This window comes from Penicillium nucicola, assembly GCF_028828085.1.
Source record: "Penicillium nucicola strain IBT 29836 chromosome Unknown utg000001l, whole genome shotgun sequence".
Lineage (NCBI taxonomy): Eukaryota > Fungi > Ascomycota > Eurotiomycetes > Eurotiales > Aspergillaceae > Penicillium > Penicillium nucicola.
In genome coordinates this window covers 3,627,073-3,645,983 of record NW_026643125.1, presented here as the reverse complement: position 1 = coordinate 3,645,983, position 18,911 = coordinate 3,627,073, and the positions used below count along the sequence as shown (strand labels likewise).

Genomic DNA, 18,911 nt, shown 5'->3' with positions numbered 1-18,911 from the left:
TCTATGGCTCCTCATCTGGAACTACGATTTTCCTCGGCCTTACATTACATTTTTTAGGGACTTGAGGGCCTTGTGGAACGAGTAGAGAATACTGCAGTCAGATTTGCAACACCATTTGGAGCTTTTGCAGTTTATTGTCCTGTTTTTTGGAGAGGCTGTGCGAAGGATTGGCGACTACTATTCTCAACTCTACTGCCAGGTCATCGCAAATTGAGCAGATTTAGGACTGTTTTAAACTCGGCCACAGAATATGCACACTTGTGGTCAATTTGTGAAGTTCCGTAACAGTATATAACGCGTTCCTCCTTCTGCTTCCATATGCTATCCTCGCAGTAGGGTTGTAGCTGAAGTGACTTGTACCGCTGAGTATAAGGTGCAAGGCATCATAAGAAGTGGATTCTATGTAAGTGGGACTTTCTTGAGTATACTTAAGTATCGCCCAACCTAGTATTAGCTCAAGATAGTGTAGCACTAACCCTGCACATGAGTGGTGGGCCTTTGCCAAAGATATATATCCCAGCAGTCCTCAAAATTAGAGACTCGGATTACTACTAAAAACACGATAAGGCAGACATGGATATTAAACAATGGCCAGGTATTACACAATAAACAATTTAATAGAGAAATAAGTTAGAAAAACGCTGGATGTGATACCAGAATTAACTATAGATTATATAGAATTGCAGGTTATATTTGGGAAGAAGAAGGTTTATTTCACGAACAGCACTGGTGGTGTATCGGTAACATTGGAGCCTTCCACTGCTACTATCATCTGATAGTTGTCAGCTCTAGCGCGGGGTTCGACTCCCCGTCAGTGCACATATTTTTTCATTCTATTTTTTTTCCTCTATTCTTCCATAATCGAAGACAGTATTTATTTATTGATTTAATAGTTTAATTTTTTTTTCCTGTTAGCTGAAGTAAACATCACTTGTGTTCAGCACCAATATCCCCTACTAACCTACCCGCTGTCACCCGACTCCCGTCATGTCATGCCTTGAAACTTAACCTCGGGAGACGATCGGGAATATCTTCCTCTATTCCCGAATTCCCTGCCGCCTGCCGGAAAGCCAGTGGGTCCAGATCTCGACATGAAGGCCCGTGGAGTCCATGTCATTGACCCTTTCCGCGGAGAGGAGTGGAGATGATCTGACAGGCTATCTTCAGGGGCTGGACACGGAGTGGATTCCGCTATGGATATTGAATATTAGATATTGGGGGATTTTTAGTTCTACTCTCGATTGGTTTTTGGATATAACTCTAAATATTGATAGTCTAGCGGGGAGCCATTACTCATTACTTAGTACATAACTTACAGGCTTCAAGCTGAGAAATAACGTCAAAGGCTCGAGAGTAAGTGTGAGCCAAGTTGGTTAGTAGAAGGGGATATGGGTCCCGGGCACATAGATGTTAGAGAGCGCTAGGCTTATTTAGAAATGGCCAAATTGCCATACTCGGCATGTGCCTGACATTTCAGCAAGGTTGGCGTGCATAGGTAGGCCTTGGCGACGATGCAACGATGAAGGAATGTTCGATCAGCTGTATACCCCAGCTGCATACTCACCATAGACGAGTAAACCGGGACAGCCAAATCCGCCCCTCTTGCGCCATCCCCAATAGCGTACCACATGCCCTGAACTTCCTCAGAAACATCATGAGGACAACAACAAACCAGAATCAATCCGCCCGTCCCACACACAGCCACCGCAACACCGTCTCTTCCCCGTGCCTTATCCAGCCCAACCCGACTCCAGGGGGGTCGTAATCCCAATGACGATTTCCCCGGAGAACAGTCCTCCGCAAAGACCTACCCTCGACAACATCATAAACGATCAAGAAATATATCCGCAATCGCCACAAACAACCAATCCAAACGCCCAACACCAGCACCAGCCACGGAGGAGAACCCCCCGGACAGCCCACGGGTAACCGTCCCAACCGCCGGTCATCGGCGAAAAGCCCCAGATCGGAGGATATGGTGACGAACTAACGCCGGTGCCTGACAGTCCAGCACTGACGTCTCAACAGAAGTAGCGGGAGCCGCAATTCCATGCCGGGAAACGAGGGGGGCAGGTGGGCATGATTCGCATTGCGATTCCCAGTATTGGCCCAGAGGAACAGCGGGACCACCCCACAGACTAGCAAGTTGGCCGCCAGCACCCACTTTCGTCGTGATGCGTCCCGTTCGAGTCATAGTGGGATTGTGTTGGGCCGATTGGACTGCCGGGCTGATACCCGCGGGTAGGCCGAGTGGCGGGAGAATATTATCGAGGATAGCCGACTTTGTGCCGATGTTTTGTCCGTGGATTATTGAGAGCTACCGGTAGTCGACGGTAGACCTGAAATGTTATCTGAGAGACACTCGGTGTGGGATGTTGGGAGGATGGGCTTTGTTGAGACGGGCCCATGCAGGTGAGGTCATCGGAAACGATATGCTCCTCGGGAGGTCAGTATGCTGTTTTATGAGTATATCCGAGTCTGGAGGAGAAAGTGTAGAGTGGGGAGTGGAGTGGCACTAAGCGTGGCACTAACGAGTGGTTACTCTATTTTTATAGGAATCACAGACACAGACACAGACACAGATTCAGCTACACCAATACACCAATACACAATTACACAAATACCCCATGAGATCTCACCCCTCCAGAGAGAACATGGACTTTCCTTCTCTTCCAAGTCCGGATATCCGGACTCGCGAATATCTTCCGGGATCAGAGCTATCCCCGCATTTCAAGCTTAGGCGACTCTACGTTGGCGCATTGATAATCCGCTTAGAATCGCCTGACTAAACCCCTGTCATTGGCTGGGCCAATAGGGAACTACTGTAAACTATCGGGAAATCCTCGCCCCAGATTTACTTCTCCATGGCCATGACCTATAGCAGCTGCCGGGTCAAAGGGAGGTCATAGCCGAGTCGGAAAGGGGTGTCCATAGAGAAGAGCATGAAGAGTTGAGAAACCCTACATATAGGCTCAGACCCCTTCCGGTTTGGTCCCAGTATAACAGTCCTAGAGTCCCCCGCACCTGACGTTTTGTCCTGTGACTTACTCGTGCTATTCCAAGGTCCTTCCTCAGATTGTTCAACCTCTTCTCTTTTCCTTCTCAACTTCACTTTGTCGAGAATCTCGTTGACATACGTCATTGGTAAGTCCCATGGTCCAGTTTGTCCTTTCGGTAGATAATACGAACGAACTGACCCGAGGCCTGGACAGCTCGTATTCCACGTCAGTCATACTCGGTTCAATCTGTCCACATCTGACTTTGTACATGGTATTAACACTTCGCGTCTAGACCAAGTCATCACTCATCATGGCATCGAGCACTATCAAAGAAACCGCCAGCGATGCCGCTGCCACCGCAACAGCTGCGGCTTCGGCCATTGAACGCCCAACAGACTTCCTGCACCACCCATACACTCGCGCCGCCTTGCCCTTCATCAACGGTGGTCTAGCTGGTATGACCGCCACGGTCGTGATCCAGCCCGTTGATATGGTCAAAGTGCGTCTGCAGCTCGCCGGCGAGGGAGCCCGCACCGGACCCAAGCCCTCTGCCATAGGAATCACGCGCGACATCATCGCATCCGGCAAAGCCCTGGATCTATACACCGGACTCTCCGCCGGTCTCCTCCGCCAAGCAGTCTACACAACCGCCCGCCTCGGTTTCTTCGACACCTTCATCACGCGCCTCAACACCCGCGCCGAAGCAGCAAACCGCAAGGTAACCTTCGCAGAGCGCGCCGCGGCTGGACTAAGCGCGGGTGGTATTGCAGCCATGATTGGAAACCCAGCCGACTTGGCCCTCGTGCGCATGCAGTCGGACGGCCTCAAGGCTCCCGAAGCGCGGGCAAACTATCGCTCTGTGTTCGACGCCTTGTTCCGGATTACCCGCGGCGAGGGAATCGGGGCGCTGTGGGCGGGTGCTTTCCCGACAGTGGTGCGGGCTATGGCGCTGAACATGGGCCAGTTGACCTTCTTCGCCGAGGCCAAGCAGCAGCTGAAGCAGCACACGGCATTGTCGGTGCAAAACCAGACGTTCGCGGCCTCTGCTATTGCTGGGTTCTTCGCTAGTTTCTTGTCGTTGCCTTTTGATTTCCTCAAGACTCGTTTGCAGAAGCAGCAGAAGGATCCCCAGACTGGAAAGCTTCCTTACAAGGGGATGCTGGATTGTGCGCGGAAGGTTGTGGCGGAGGAGGGTTGGTTGCGCTTCTACCGGGGCTTCGGAACTTACTACGTTCGGATCGCTCCTCATGCGTTAGTCGCCCCCACTTTCTTACTTGTTTTCTCCACTGACTTTTGATAGGATGGTGACTCTCATCGTGGCCGATTATCTGAACATCATCACCAAATAATTGCCTTTATGGAAAACTGATACCCGCGTTGTTCAAACTCACTGGCCATTCACAATTTGGATTTCTACATGGAAAATGCAGCGTCCGGCGGAGACAGCTCAACCAAATCCACCCCAACATTGCTGCAGCTCCGCCGTTTATCGCGCACTCCCTATCATTCACTGAGAAGCGATCCCCTCCCCTCCCCTCAAGTCGGTTCTTGACCGGGAAACAAATCTCCGGTGTGATGCATTCTAGTTCCATTGCTATCTTCTTTTCAACGGGGAAGAAAAAACCACGAAAACATGTCGGATCCGTGGCCGGTCTTCTCCGCGGAAAGGCATCGGACGATAACCAATGCTTTTTGCGTAAACTTCTTTTTGTCTGTGTTGACTTTATGTGTTATGTTCTTCGACAAGCGAATACCCCTTGTCTTGCTCTGTCAGTTTGATCGATATTTGCCTCGGTCGCGATGTTGTGGCATCTCCTATTTGTTCCACTGTTGTTTTATCTCCATAGGAGCAATAAATGCGATTGCAGATTACAAGTTACATCAAATGTTATTTTTTGCCTTTGTTGCAGTCTTTGTTATCTAAACCAAGAATTGTTCCTTGCTGTAACATCATTCCAAGGAGATTGATAACACGCATTCAACGTCCAATGGCTCATAAGCACGTAGTATTCGTACAGGAAGCATGCAACCAACCAGATCGGGATTGTGATTGGTCAAACCAACCCCAACACAACTTCCTTTGCCCAATGCCTTGACTCCTCCATATCTCCATCACTTATCAGAACTCACCCCAACGAATCCTGCTGACAGATCCGTGGGCCCTGGCTAACTAGCACTTAGGTCGCAATTGAACAATCGTAGTATGATCACCTATGTACAATAAAGTAGCATTTAGAGGCGCAAGGATTTCAAGAACCTGATATCTATATGGTAGGCAGTAACGCAATCCAGAAAGAATAATCTGCCCTAGAGCTACTGTTACTGCAGATGCTACCCTGACTACAGAGCACTCACCCTGATCAGCCACCACCCAACATATAGACTTTATACTCTACATCATTCCATTTAATGTTAGAGCAAGGACATATGACCATATGGTCCGGAGAACAAGGCTTCCCGTCTGCTTAGCCGTACTTATGCCAGGAGGATAAGGGAGTTGAACTTTTATAAGGCCCTGATTTTGAGAAACGGCATAAGCAGCACACTAGGGTGAGTAATGATGATCTGAGTGCTTCAAGTGATCAGTAAGGGAGCCTATAAGAGCTCCCTCCTTTAATTTTCTCCTTTCTACATGACACAAAGTAGGGGTTCTAAATATTGACACATTATTCCGATATACATCCTATTCTAAATTTTCCAATAAAAATAGTAAAGATAAGTTATAACCTAACCTGATGCGACTAAACAGAGATCCCACCTGCACCTGGGGACATGTGGGCAGGAAAAAGTGTGGTAAAACAAAGTGTATCATATCTCGACAATTGATATACAAAAACCTGGAATGAAGAGTTCAAGGGGTCTGTTGTAACCGAGGATGTGTTCTATACCACCGTGGTATAAGCGAGCTTTGACTGCATCACAGATTCACTCTGGAGGACCTCGCCAACCGGAACGTCTTAACCAATCTTCGAAAGTACTAGCTCGTAGGTGGAGATCCTCCCAGGTAGAGTCTTGAGCTGGATCAAGAGCCCCGTAACAAACTTTGTCTACAGGCGCTATCGAGATCCATTCCATCATCTGGCGAATATCCTCCTTGAACCCGTTTCCTACCGGCTTAGAAGCCAAATCAGCCCACTCATCCATCGAAATTGGGGAATAAATCGCTGGCTGGCCAGTGACCCGTGTGAAGGTGGATGCGAACTCGTCCATTCGTAATTTTGGACTGCAGACGATATAGTTTTTGTTCTTTGTTTTCGCAATGCCCAAAGCAAATACCTCTGTGAGAGATCCCATCAGTTTTTTACTTCCAATGAATTACGAGTTGATTCTGTCCAGTCTCCCATTACAAGGCGTGGGGTACCACGCCAGGTCTTCCTTGGCAGAAACGACAGCAAAGAAGTCGATATCGCAACTTACCTGCGGCGAAAATACCCATGTCATAAACAGGATCAACCCATTCAACTAATTTTGTCGGCGGAATCGGGGTACAAAAACGAACGACCCCATTTGCTGCAACAGTGAGAAATATTGTCCGTGGGAAAATTTCCTTTTCTGAACTGACCTTCTCTTCGGCAATACTGCGGACGATCCAGATTGGTGAAGAAGAGACCTAGAAAAATGTTGGCTGCAAATTCACTCGGACGCTGAAAGCCAGAAATAAGTCTCACCGGGAAGAAGACAAGTAACCGCCGGCAAGGATTGCTTTGCCCACTGCTCAATGATAAACTTATGATCCATGTGGAAAAGCTTGTCAAAGCGACCCGAAGTCGCTTGTTTCATGTCTGGCAAGCTACTCAGAACAAAGTGCTGAATGTGACAGATCTTCGCAGCAGAAATAATGTTCTTCCCGCTTTCGAGCTCCTGCTTCAGGTCATCCTCGGTTTCAATCGTTCTTGCATTAGTCTCGCTCGTCACCGCAAACACACCATAAGCCCCGCGGAAAGCGATCTGAAGACTTTCTTCATCAAAGATGTCGCCGGTAGTAAGGCTTAGACGGTGGTCGGGGGTTTGAAAATCATCCAAAAGACGTTGAGCTGAGACGGAGTTGATATCTCTGGTGACAGCGCGGACGTTCCACAGTCCCCGCGCACTGTCGCTTAGAAGCGAACTCACTACGCCTTTGCCTTGGTGTCCTGTAGCCCCAAGCATGACGATTATTCGGTTCTGCACGTTGGATGCCATTTTGATTCCATAGGAAAGTAGATCATCGAGGGAAATGGGGTTGATAGTTCTTGTATAGGAAATGAATCAATGAGGATAGGCTGCTCCGGGGAAACTTTTATTGTTCTTTCTTTTATCATTTTACATTTCTTAGTTATAATAACCTAGGAATGAACGGTCTTATTACAAATCCAAGGCTGGTAGAAGTGGCCGACTCATTGAGCGGAGGAACCATCTTTCCGTATCGGAGACTTATGACAACAGGGGAGCTCCCACTTCCGGGGTATTGATAGGCGCCTTACAGTCCCCACCGTTAAGCCCAAGGCCCAACTTAATTGGCGATTCAGCATTCGTAATATATACATGTATAAGACCTCTATGCGCGTAGCAGAGCAAGATAGACACTCTTTCTCTTCCGAGCGCGATTCGATTCAGAGAGCATTCAAAGCTCGTACCATATCAATTATGCCTCAGATACGGTAGTAGTATAATCTAAATTGTCTGCGAGATGAGGTGTGATAAGAATTAGGCCACAATCCGAAATCAAATCAAGTCTTGGGATTTCCGGCGTGAATTCTCCGCCATAAATGGGTCATGCCAGCTCTCACCAAGTCAGTGTTATAACACTGATAAATACAAAGTGAGTCACAACAAGTTTGCTGTTGGATCTTATCTCCAACGTCGTCAACATGCCATCAGATAGATAGAGCCAATTCTTCCGTGTGGAAAAGAAAAAGGGCTTAACCGTTACACTCCGTCTTCCAGCCGTCGCCTCCAATTCTCCACATCTTTGCCCTCCAGCTTCTCTCCGAAATATTAATGTCTTTAGAGCAAACCAAGCAAGCCAGACTTGTGTGTAGTCTTAGTGTCTCTGAGGACTCGGCATTTTTTCTCATCACCCTAGGTATATTTAGCAACGTGTCATGGTAGAGGGGGCTATGTATGTTTACATTGTGAGTGTTCCCACGGGCGTGATGATCATCATGATCGTCGTGAGGTACGCAACAAGCGAGATAGTTGACACAAGTAGTGACAGAATTTCCTAGACACCTGTTTTAGAAGCTGCTATTTCAAATGATTAAGAAATTGTCAGAGTTATACGCACCTATGAGGGGGGCACAGCCAGACAGAATGCTAATAGGAAGGGCCTCCACGGCCTGGCTAAGAGTATTGCCAACGAGAACAGACACAGCACCGAGCACTGCGACGGGATTGCCGATATCCATGGTTTGATCAACGTTGTCTATATTAGCATTGGCCGTGTTTTTCAGGTTTGAGCAGCAGGATAGCTGATTGTTGGAACACTGCTCCACCAACGGTCTATCCATATCTCGAGGCAAGGCAGCGACGTTGAGCGCGCACAGAAGCACCGAAATCTCAATCAGCTTCATGTTGTTCAAGGAATGGTCAGGGCGATCTTTCGTGAGATATGAAAATGAGTAGTAAAATATGATGTAGCATTGATGTCACTAGAAGAACTGAAGCTCGTTATATAGACCGTGAAAATAAAGCTCTGACCAGGCGTCGAATATAATGGAATACGACTAGCAATTACTGAATCAGTTTGCAATGTGACTTCCTTTGGTAAAGATCGTGGGCAATCTGCTCCGTCCACTTGACCAAGGGGTTTTACATACCTCGAGCCTGAATAGAACATAAATGGAATGAGATACAATTTAACTCTAAATGAGTGGTACTTAATCTCAATTACAGGTAGAATAGACCCTCGGACAATAATTATCCAAAAACCACTATGGCAGAGATCCTGTATAGATACTCACATACTCCACGCTTGTAGCTCATTTTCCGTAGTTCCAAAATCAAGGGGTAAATCAAGGGGCACTTGAGCTTTTCAATAACAATTAGGACTATACCAATCTGATTGCAGTAGCAGCCGTGCCCAGGTTGGTCCGGGGGTTCCTGTGCAGAAGCCACCCCTTGGGCCGTAAGTCCAGCCCAGCCCAGGGTTTGGCATGGGCTAGGCTGAAATGAGCGTTGACAGGGCCTGTTCAACTGATTAGCTTCAAATCCCAAGCGATATGGTCCATCACGTAGGACAATATCATACCTGCAGCTCTTGTCAACCACGGTAGCGTCATTACATACTAGACCGAACCATAAGTACTAGGCCCGACTGTTACTACTTGATATCTCTCACTAGGCAGAAAGTAAGAGATCCCTCATCGGAGATCTAGATAGCTAGCTCAGGGCCATGAGTTATCTAGGGGCTCCATTTCAAAGCTTTGGTACAACATAACGAACGAGGTTTAATGGGAGGATTCAAGTCAAGTCCAGGATAAGGGGATTCCGGTGTAAAAAGGTTTCAAGGGCATGATTTTCAATCCCGGCTTAAGTAGGCCAACGAATCAGGGACGAGTCATCCAAATGAACAGGACTTTAGTTACTGTAGCAATAGCAGACATGTCGATTGGTCGCAAATTTTACCAGATAATTGTTGCACTGTCCCAAGTCGGCTCTTTCACCTTCCACATTACCCCTGATTTTTGATGCGTGCGAAATAATACATTTGAAACCATGTAGATCCTCATATGTTACATGCCCGCTCGAGATCATTTCCACCATTATATGCCCTTTTGTTCATTCTTGAATGTTAGCCAGATTAACTTCAGTCCGCCAAGGCTGCTTGAATTGACTAATGAGACGTGAGCGGCAAGTTGACAGTGTAACACAACAGATGGTCGACACCGAATGGAGAAAGCATGTTTGAAACCAAATAGAAAGGTCAGGTATTAGATATGGGTTGCAATAAGGCCTACTACGAAGGTCTGAGCTATATCATGAATCTTGAATGTTGAAAGGCTATGTAACATTATGAATACACCGGCCCGTTATCGTCTTCTTACTCAAGGGGAAACTACGCCAGATGCAGGCACAGAATGATGACGGCGCGATTATCAATATGGCATCCGCCACTCCCACCAAGGCAGAGAATATTGTAGCTGCTTACTCGTCAGCCAAGCATGGTGTTGTGAGTTTGACTCCTGGAGTGGCCCTGGAGAATGGCGAACATGATATCCGCATAAATGCGTCCGCCCCCGGTGCTGTGTCTACTGAGATGACCCTAAATACCCTGGCAACCATGGGAACCAGCCAGGAAAAATATGCGACGCGAGTCGGTTTGTTAAATCGTTTTTCTCTGCCGGCAGAGATTGCATAGGCGATACTGTGGTTAGCATCGGATGCTAGCACTTATGTAATTGGTGCAGTGGTACTGATAGATTTTGGGCTTAAATTTGTTTGATTACTACGATCATAGGTTATCAACGAGTTAATGAGTTCAATGCTTGATATAGCGAATTTAGAGCCCATTCCATACCAAATATAAGCGTGTCAGCAAGACCTGAAAACGGCACCCGGCACCAGGGCAGGATCTAGTTTGTGGGCCTGAGTTCGGATTCGGGACATGTCGCTAGACCTCGAAGTCTATTCTCCAGGAAGAGTGGCGTCTGAGCTTGATCAGGAAGGCTTGAGAGTACCGACCAGAAGTATTTGTACCCCTTCGCTTTACGGTTTCGGCCACTACGTCTACCCTCGGTTCTCAGTTTATAAGTTTAGTATCACGATTCGGGCAAATTGCCCTCAGTCTTCAGATTTTCAGCATTTGACTAAGGGACGGTCAATCATTAGGGAGGGTGGTATGTAGTGGGGGAACTGCTTACTGCATAAAGTAGCGGTCTACGGATAATTCAGCATTTATGATGTATTTCAGACCTCTCTTCTCTACGTAGAGTAAGACAGACACATTCCTCACTTGAGACCACCCCTATGTGCTCTCCTTTCCTATAGCCCTACCTCTTATTGGGGGTTTGCCTGTACTCCCATTGCTAGTGTCGACCTGTCTGTTTTGACCAGACTACCATCGAGCATATCCCATTTCAGTATATAATAAGAAGAACATATATTATAGAAAGTAGTCTAAACGCGGATTCCGAGAATCAGCGTGGGCTTGCTATTTATCTTCCTAGGGCCACATGACCATGTCATGTGAACAAACACAACACCATCTTAAGGAACTGGGTCAGTTCCTCAAATCTTCTAATACACAGTCTAATATATCTTTATTAGTAGGTCTCGACAGCCTTAGTTGGTGGTGGTCCTGACATATCTACCAATTTCTTCAACGACGATTTTCAATCAAATGGTACGACTTTTGCACAAGAATATAGCAGTAGGATCGACTACTATCAGCACACCTGCAGCATTGTGCATTGGGTGTCCAGGGACGCCTTCAGCCAATTTGAAATCGTAACTTCAAGAAGCGTGCCATGAGTACCTTGGCTTCCTGGATCGCCAAAAAGCAACCAGCGCATGTCTGGCTGCCTAGTCCAAATAAAAGGTGATCATTACCTATACCAAAATTTAGTGATAGTCAAAAGTAAGTAGGGGAGGATATCATCCCGAGTGATTTATAGGGTTTACAAATAGTTACTACCCAAGGCATTGCTAAACAGCCGTTACAATAGAAGGTTTATTCGGTTAGAAAGCTTATATAATACTAGATTACTAAATAGGGGCTTTCTCCTGGGGCTGGCCACCAATAATAACCATGCGATCTAAGAATTATCTCACGTTCTCCAGCGATGCCCACTCTCCTCTACTCTTCAACCTTCCAAGTGTGAAGTTTGCTTCCAACATCCTTGAAAAAACACCTCGATGGACTTGGAACTTCAATCATGTCTCGTCGGCTGCGTTCACACGCTACATCATCGGAACTAACAACAAACAGCCACTCACCTATCCGCTTCGTCCCAAATTTCACTCTGAGCGAACCAAGGATCATCTTCAACAAATCACTACCTGATCTCAATAGTACCGAGCTTCAGAATCTACGACAAAAACAAACACGACTGCGGAAATCAATTTCATCCACAGTTGCCTTGGCCCGTGAAACAAGTCCGCAGGCAGTGCGCGCTCTGAAATCCACGTTGATATTCGGTCAAGCCGAGGCAGGTACAGCAGTGTGTATTGACGCAAGAGGCTGGATCCTCACTTGCGCACACTGTTTCGGTGAAACGCGACAAGAATGGCAAACACACCGACGGAAATGGCTGCTATACTACACAGGGCTGGCGGTGCAAGTGGAATGTCGCGTCTGGGACCCACGACGCGATCTTGCGATGGCCAAGGTCATCCACGTTGAGATGGAGCAGCCCCAGCCGGGTGATACCGACGTGCGATTCCCCATCTTCAGTTATATCTCCCCCGCAAAAATACAGGACCCCACAGAATCGATATTTTGCATCGGACAACCCGGCGCAGACGACCTGGAGTCAAGTATGCCCCGCAAGACGGCATACGACTGGATCGAGGTATCCGAGGGTCGACTATGTGGGCTGATCCCCAACGTGGATCCACACGACAACTCGGAAATTGGCGTTCTCAAACATGATGCCTGGACGTACTGGGGCCACTCGGGGGCACCGCTGCTAAGGTCATTGGATGGGACTCTCGTCGGACTGCATTCCTCGTGGGACGATTCTACGGCCATGAGGCATGGCATCCCGTTGGTTGCGATCCGGGCTTTTCTAGAAGCGAATCTGCCGGCTAGATCAGCTGGACCAGTTCATCCGGCTATTGAGCTTGCCGGACAGTCTAAGTCCGATTTTATCGTTATTAATAGCTCTGAGTGACCTGGTCACCAGGGATTCTTCGCAGATGCGAAGCCGAAGGACTATACATCAATGCATTAAATGATGGGTATGTATAAATATGCTTATGTATATCTAGAACTCCGTGTAAGCTACCTCAAAGCTACGACCTATTATTGGGCTTCAATGGCGTATCTAGTGGTGAGGATGTTGTATAGGAATAGGCGCCTGGGAGAGATCGAAACGGGCGAGACGGGCGAGATTCGAGGAGCCTAAGAGCGCAAGGCAAGTCGAGTCCGAGTCCGGCCCGTGGGGATCCGAATGCTGCCGTGGAGGAATAGGCCGTGAAGGATGGTGCCATAGGTCCTGTGCTGCTGTGGTGACGACGTATTGATTGATGATTGCTGGTGAAGGGATGTTCTTTCTCCTTTTGGCATACTGAAAAATTCAGTTACAATGAATGCCAAGTACAATCAAAACTGTAAATGTGAAAATTTCAAACTCCCTAAACACCACCATGACCAAATAAAACTCTAGATTTGGATATCAGACCGAAGGATCGGATTATAAACTTTTACTTCAACTAACGACAGTTCATCTTAATAGAGGATTAAATTATTAGACCTATCTCCATAGATATTGGAATGGGTACTTAGTAAATACATAACCCCCGAGTCATGTCATGACGCGCCACCAGGTGGATAGCATAGGAACAGTAAAGGAAAAATAAAGATATAAAAGAAAACATAAAAAAAGGAATACACGCCAGCGGGATATCGTATGAATATGAAACATCAATATCCAAGAGCAGAGGGAGAATCAGAAAAGAAAAGCAAGTTCGTAAGGATCAAAAGCGCATTAATGTACCATGCCACCATGCCACCACGGAGCGGAATCAAGACCAGATTAGCGATGAAGACAAAGCTCAGCTTTAAATCTTCTCATCGCCAACATGCTTCGACTCAATAGCGCCGGGAGGAAGAACGTCCTCGAGAGTCTCATCTGTTCCGGCGAGATCCTCCTCGACAGGGACGGAGTCCTTAATCTTGAAGAATACGACGGGGACAGCGACGAGAATGGAACCGCAGAGCAGACCGAAGTTCGAGGCGTATTCGTTCATGAAGGGGAGCTTGTTGTTATCGAGACTCCACATGACAGCCGCACCGGCTGACTGGAGACCCTTGTAGAAACCAGCCAAGTTGGCGAGCTTGCGGCCGGAGTTACCGAGGGCACCCATGATCCTAAGATATAGTTAGCAAAACACAATTTCCAGCATTGGGGATGGGATCAACTCACCAGTAAACAACACCCTGCCAGATGGCATCGTACATGCCATAGAAGAAGTACAAGAACATAGGACCGACGTAGCCATTGGTAGTCCAGTCCCAGCCCACGAACTCGGGGTGAATCTTAGGATCGACATCGGCACGGGTATACTTCTTCTGCCAAGCATAGCCACCACCCCAGATGGCAACGGTCAAGATGAAAAGTGTTGTCAGGGCGATCTTCGCACGAACGGAGCGACGCACCCGCTCAACATCAAGCAGGGGACCGATAATCATGGCGGCGACAATCTGTGCAAACCAGTAGAGGAAGCCGTTCAGGGACTTGGTACGGGTGTTGAAGTAGGAGCCGTTGATGGCGTTTTGCTGGTATGTGTAGAACCAGTTGGAAGACCAGAACATGGGGAAGAGGAGAATGATCCAGGGCTCGGAGCGGATTGTTTCCCAGAGGCCGATGAACTCTGTTTTCCAGCTGGGCTGTTTCATAAGGATGACGCGGGAGCCGTCCTTGCGGACGATCTTGTCTGCGTCGCAGAGGAAGAGGGCTAGACAGGCGCCGGCGAACATGAGGACAATGAAGGCGATGTAGGTGCCGTCAGTGACGTTGGCGTTGGTCTTGACATTGATGTTTTGGCCCAGAGGAATCTATCCTGGTTAGTCTCTTGTTTGTGGGTCTGTGTTGGGAGAGATCTTGAATTTGCGTGAGTCAAGTTTGATATCTTGCACTTACCAAGCTACCAATGCAAGCACCGACGTTGAAAATACCCCAGAACCAAGCGAAGTAGCGACCCTTTTGGTGCTCAGCGGGGTAGGACATCATGATGGTTCCTTGTGCGGCCCAGAGCAGACCAGCGCAGACACCGAGGAAAGCACCGGCGAAGATGTTGAAGCCGGGAACATACTTGTGCTCCGAGACGATCAGACTGATAGAGTACAAGCAGTAACCAATACCACCGAACGAGAGCGACAATCTGATTCCGAGACGGTTGACAATCGTACCGGCGAAGAAACCGACCACAGCAAAGGTTGAGTAGAGGGCGATGTTCTGACCAGTTAGCGTTCAGCCTCGGGATGCTTATCATGGTGTGGGGGGCGGAGATTTACCATTTGATCGGCGAGAGTGTGGTCGGCCTTTCCACCGCCACCCAAGCCACTCAGGGCGTTAAACATGCCGGGACAGAGGAAGCAGACAAAGGCGACCATGCCCAGCTGAATGCGTGGCGAGGCATACCAGCTGGTTGACCATTTGCCGATGGAGCGCGATCGGTACATCCATCCCGTGGGACGGGGAACGTCGATGGGCTCGGCGGTCGAGTGCTCGGGAGACTTCTCCATTATGGATAGCGGAATTGGGACCGCAGAACGATGTTGAGTAGAGTCTGTGGATGGGAAGAGGTGAGGTTGAAGGGGATGGGGAGAGGATGCTTAAAAAGGAAAGCTATGATATCCCAGCGCTAAGATTAGAGAGAGAGATACTGAGCTTGCAGGGTAGCATCGGCTTGGATTAGAACAGGCGACTTATTTGTGTGGCTGGCCTTAGGGGGCAGCACTGGGGACAGCACTGGACAGAGCCAACAATTGGCTTCTATTTTGCGGGGGTCTATAGCTGATTGGGGCTGCACGCTTTGATAGCATGGTTACACCCTACGGATGGTACAGTCTCTTTGTGTAAGCTTGTTTGACTTGTCGCGTGAGATTAAGTCGGGGGTTTTAGATACCGTCGTATCGTTCTCAGCAGGGTTACTCTCTAGGGATGTGGAGTTAAGTTTGTCGATTTTTTTTTTCTCTTTTTCCCACTAAAAAGTCACGAAGCAACCAAGCGAACTGCCGTATTCCGAGGCTGAGGCCATAATAAGCGATAAGGGGCGACTTGTAGTTGTGTTCCTCGTGGCCAGATGGGATCTGATTGGCTCGGGAGCCATACTGCCCCACTATTACCCACCGCTTTTTTACTGGGTCGACTGCGGGGATCCCCAATTAGGACTAGTGTTATCAGCCGTTTCCACGTTCTGGGCTTAGCTCGGTGCGAAAAGGTTGGAGTTGGTTCTGTTTGTCATGTTTGTGCCGCGTCTTCAATACGATGTGACACTTGGGAATCCTTGGCTTTCATTGAAACGTTAACTTATCAACCCGAGTCCTCGCTTGTTTCCCCGGATTCTTCTTCTTCTCCGCTTTCCGATTCAACTGACATGGGAGCCGGTTGACTGAACCGTTCGGCCTTGATACGCTGTGAGGGTTCAGGTGTATCCACATCCATACCATCGTTACTCCCATCACTGGCCACACTGATCTCGCTGTTACGACGTTTGTTCACCCGTCCATCGCCAAGATGGTCCTCGTCTTCTTCTCGTTCCTCGAGTTCCTGCGCACGGCGCACTCGTCGGAGGAGAACAGGATCTGGGTTCAGATCATCGGCAGTCAACGGAGTAGAGCAGACGGGACATTTGATCACGTGGATACGGCGTTGGCCACGGCGAGCTGCAGGCGGTGGAATGGTAGTCGGGCTGCGGGTGATCATATCGAGGATCGGTTCGCGCTCGAAGCTGTGGGGACATTTGGTGCTGGTAACCGGATCACGGAATGGTAACAGGGTCAATGGACACTTCAGAGAGATACGCTCGCGCTCAATGGCGATGTCATCGTCGTCAACGGAAGAGTGACGCCGTTGGTTGCGGGTACGTGCTCCACTTGAGCGAGCACTTGTATCCTCCATATGCTGGAACCATGTAGACGAGTGGGGGAGCGGGGGCACATCGTCGCCGGGGAATTTAGAGTCGTGAACCATGCGATAGAACCCGATGTAGTGGTTATGGCCAGCATATCTAGACCCGCAATTGTAAGCCGCCACATGTCCCAAATAGGAACACAAAAACATACCTTTCCGTCAAAGACATATCATCCCACTTTTCCGCTCCCTCAGCAATCATATTTTCCAACCTTCGGCTGGGCGGGTTCCGCGAATTCATTTCCTGCGTCTCGCGCTCTTGCGCATCCTCATAATCAGCATCATCCTCATCCTCCCCATCTCCATCCTCATCATTATCATCATTGGCGCGCCGCCTATTCCTCCCAGCACGCGTCTGCCTTGACCCTAAAGCCGCAGAAATAGCCTCCCCCTCCTGCTTATCAAGTTCAGTTATGGCATCCGTCAACGTCTGCAGCTTAGCCTCCGAATCAACCATCAACCGCGCCTTTTCCTCCATTTGCGCGGTAATGGCGTTGACCTTAGTCTCCTCTCCAGCAAGCCGCTGATACTCCTCATCTTCCTCGTCATCTTCACCTCCATCCGCATCTTCCAGTCCCTCGCGTTGTCGTCGCAGGTATTTATTCTTCTCGTAGCGGCCGCGCGCATCGGCCAACCGTTCATTCACTTCACCGCCTGAGTGTGTGAGTTTTTCGTTGGCGTGTTTAAGGTGTGTTATTAGATTGCGGTGGTAGGTATTTGCGATTAAAGATGCCAGGTGTCGTTGCGATTCGGCTGTGAGGGGTGCCTCGGGGGGAACATAGTCTGGTAGGGATGGGATTTCGGTGGGGTGGGTTTGGTTTCGTCGGGATTGTGCTGAGGGTGGATGAGATTGGGAGAGCCTTGAGCGTCTGTCTGGAGTCGCGCTCATTTTGGCGGGGGAGTGTCTGGAGGTGAGTTGCTCGATGTTGGATGGTAAATGCGTATCTCGAAATCTTGACGCGAGACGCGATGACGCTAGCCGATTTGAGCCGATAAGGCTTATCGGGAAGTATATCGTCGGGTGCTTCTCAACTGCAGTCATGGAGACTCTTTGTTTTTGAGGCTACCGCTACGAGGTTTTGTAATGCTGAGTCTGAACCTGATTCTCAGATACAGTATATGATTATCAAACACTTTGAGACATACTCAATCAAAAAGTCGGATCTTAACCCCAGATTTTCTCTCCCAAGTCAAGGATCTATTACCTTCACAAAGGATTCCTCCAAGGTTCTTTGGCTCCAGCAGCAGACCCGTGAATTCCAAATATGAAGCTTGCTCATTGCAGACATTGTAGTACAGAAATTTCAACTACCATAATCACGCAACGCAACCCCACGCTCCCAGTTCTCCAACTCAACCCGAAACACCACAAATTGTACCTTGACATGTTCGAACCAAAAGAAGTCTCACAGCATGGAACACATGAATGACCTCATGAGACATGGACCCTTCCCGTGGCCCAGAAACGGTAACTCCAACCCTAACTGGGACGCCTGATCTCTTGGCAACACATCCCACAGTTGCTGTGTTTCATACCCCCCACCATCCCGGAGTAATTATGATAACTTATTATTTCTGCTCTCACAAGACAACCTGAGCTCAACATTGCCAGACCTGGGTTATATTCGTTCCGGCAAGTTAGCATGTCACAGGCGCAGGTGATCAGCCCTGCACATAGCTTACTTGAGCTCTGATCTGCACCTATACGAACAAGGTTGGCGTCCTACAGTCTATCCCGCTAGACCCTGCAGCTGTATAGACCATTGCCAAGACTGTGGCTGCTCACCTACAGCCCATGGCATGAGCATGTCCAAGTCTAACCTGCAGCCCGGGGGCTTAGAGAGGAGCATAGCTAGACTTTGGACTTTGCTCCAGACCTGAATGTCGCAGGGTTCCACCTGATAGAGTTAGATCGCCGGATGGCCCCCACTAAGATTGACGGGTCATTGTTTGATTTGTGATGTATACTAGAGAGGACATGCCTTGAAAATGGTGAATATACTCTCTTAAGCTGCATAATATCGATGCCAGAGACGCAATTGAGCAAGATATCGAGAGCCTGGAAACATATAAAGAGAACCTTGGTCCCCCATCAAGACGAGAGACATCAGAGCCAAATTCTGCCCCAAGTTCA

General features: G+C 48.5%; 8 protein-coding genes across 8 annotated transcripts; 3 read left to right on the top strand and 5 right to left on the bottom strand.

Moving 5' to 3' along the window:
* Nucleotides 1-1,945: 1,945 nt before the first annotated feature.
* N7511_001378 (uncharacterized protein) lies at nt 1,946-2,194 on the bottom strand (the record flags this gene model as incomplete). The annotated part of the gene is made up of 1 exon (XM_057123803.1): nt 1,946-2,194. One exon carries the CDS (start codon nt 2,192-2,194, stop codon nt 1,946-1,948), a length of 249 nt encoding a protein of 82 aa, XP_056989536.1.
* A 1,115-nt stretch (nt 2,195-3,309) lies between these two features.
* Nucleotides 3,310-4,348, top strand: N7511_001377 (putative mitochondrial dicarboxylate carrier protein; the record flags this gene model as incomplete). The annotated part of the gene is made up of 2 exons (XM_057123802.1): nt 3,310-4,250; nt 4,300-4,348. The coding sequence occupies 2 exons, from the start codon at nt 3,310-3,312 to the stop codon at nt 4,346-4,348; spliced, it is 990 nt and encodes a 329-aa protein (XP_056989535.1).
* A 1,576-nt stretch (nt 4,349-5,924) lies between these two features.
* On the bottom strand, nt 5,925-7,181 carry N7511_001376 (NmrA/HSCARG family protein; the record flags this gene model as incomplete). The annotated part of the gene is made up of 4 exons (XM_057123801.1): nt 5,925-6,277; nt 6,417-6,509; nt 6,562-6,609; nt 6,668-7,181. 4 exons carry the CDS (start codon nt 7,179-7,181, stop codon nt 5,925-5,927), a joined length of 1,008 nt encoding a protein of 335 aa, XP_056989534.1.
* A 1,021-nt stretch (nt 7,182-8,202) lies between these two features.
* Nucleotides 8,203-8,551, bottom strand: N7511_001375 (uncharacterized protein; the record flags this gene model as incomplete). The annotated part of the gene is made up of 2 exons (XM_057123800.1): nt 8,203-8,225; nt 8,266-8,551. The coding sequence occupies 2 exons, from the start codon at nt 8,549-8,551 to the stop codon at nt 8,203-8,205; spliced, it is 309 nt and encodes a 102-aa protein (XP_056989533.1).
* A 1,493-nt stretch (nt 8,552-10,044) lies between these two features.
* On the top strand, nt 10,045-10,338 carry N7511_001374 (uncharacterized protein; the record flags this gene model as incomplete). The annotated part of the gene is made up of 1 exon (XM_057123799.1): nt 10,045-10,338. One exon carries the CDS (start codon nt 10,045-10,047, stop codon nt 10,336-10,338), a length of 294 nt encoding a protein of 97 aa, XP_056989532.1.
* A 1,516-nt stretch (nt 10,339-11,854) lies between these two features.
* On the top strand, nt 11,855-12,811 carry N7511_001373 (S1 family peptidase; the record flags this gene model as incomplete). Its single annotated transcript, XM_057123798.1, has 1 exon — nt 11,855-12,811. One exon carries the CDS (start codon nt 11,855-11,857, stop codon nt 12,809-12,811), a length of 957 nt encoding a protein of 318 aa, XP_056989531.1.
* An 889-nt stretch (nt 12,812-13,700) lies between these two features.
* On the bottom strand, nt 13,701-15,387 carry N7511_001372 (DUF895 domain membrane protein; the record flags this gene model as incomplete). Its single annotated transcript, XM_057123797.1, has 4 exons — nt 13,701-14,010; nt 14,066-14,697; nt 14,783-15,097; nt 15,157-15,387. 4 exons carry the CDS (start codon nt 15,385-15,387, stop codon nt 13,701-13,703), a joined length of 1,488 nt encoding a protein of 495 aa, XP_056989530.1.
* Nucleotides 15,388-16,177: 790 nt separating this feature from the next.
* N7511_001371 (SUMO ligase MMS21) lies at nt 16,178-17,666 on the bottom strand (the record flags this gene model as incomplete). Its single annotated transcript, XM_057123796.1, has 2 exons — nt 16,178-16,874; nt 16,930-17,666. 2 exons carry the CDS (start codon nt 17,664-17,666, stop codon nt 16,178-16,180), a joined length of 1,434 nt encoding a protein of 477 aa, XP_056989529.1.
* Nucleotides 17,667-18,911: the final 1,245 nt, after the last annotated feature.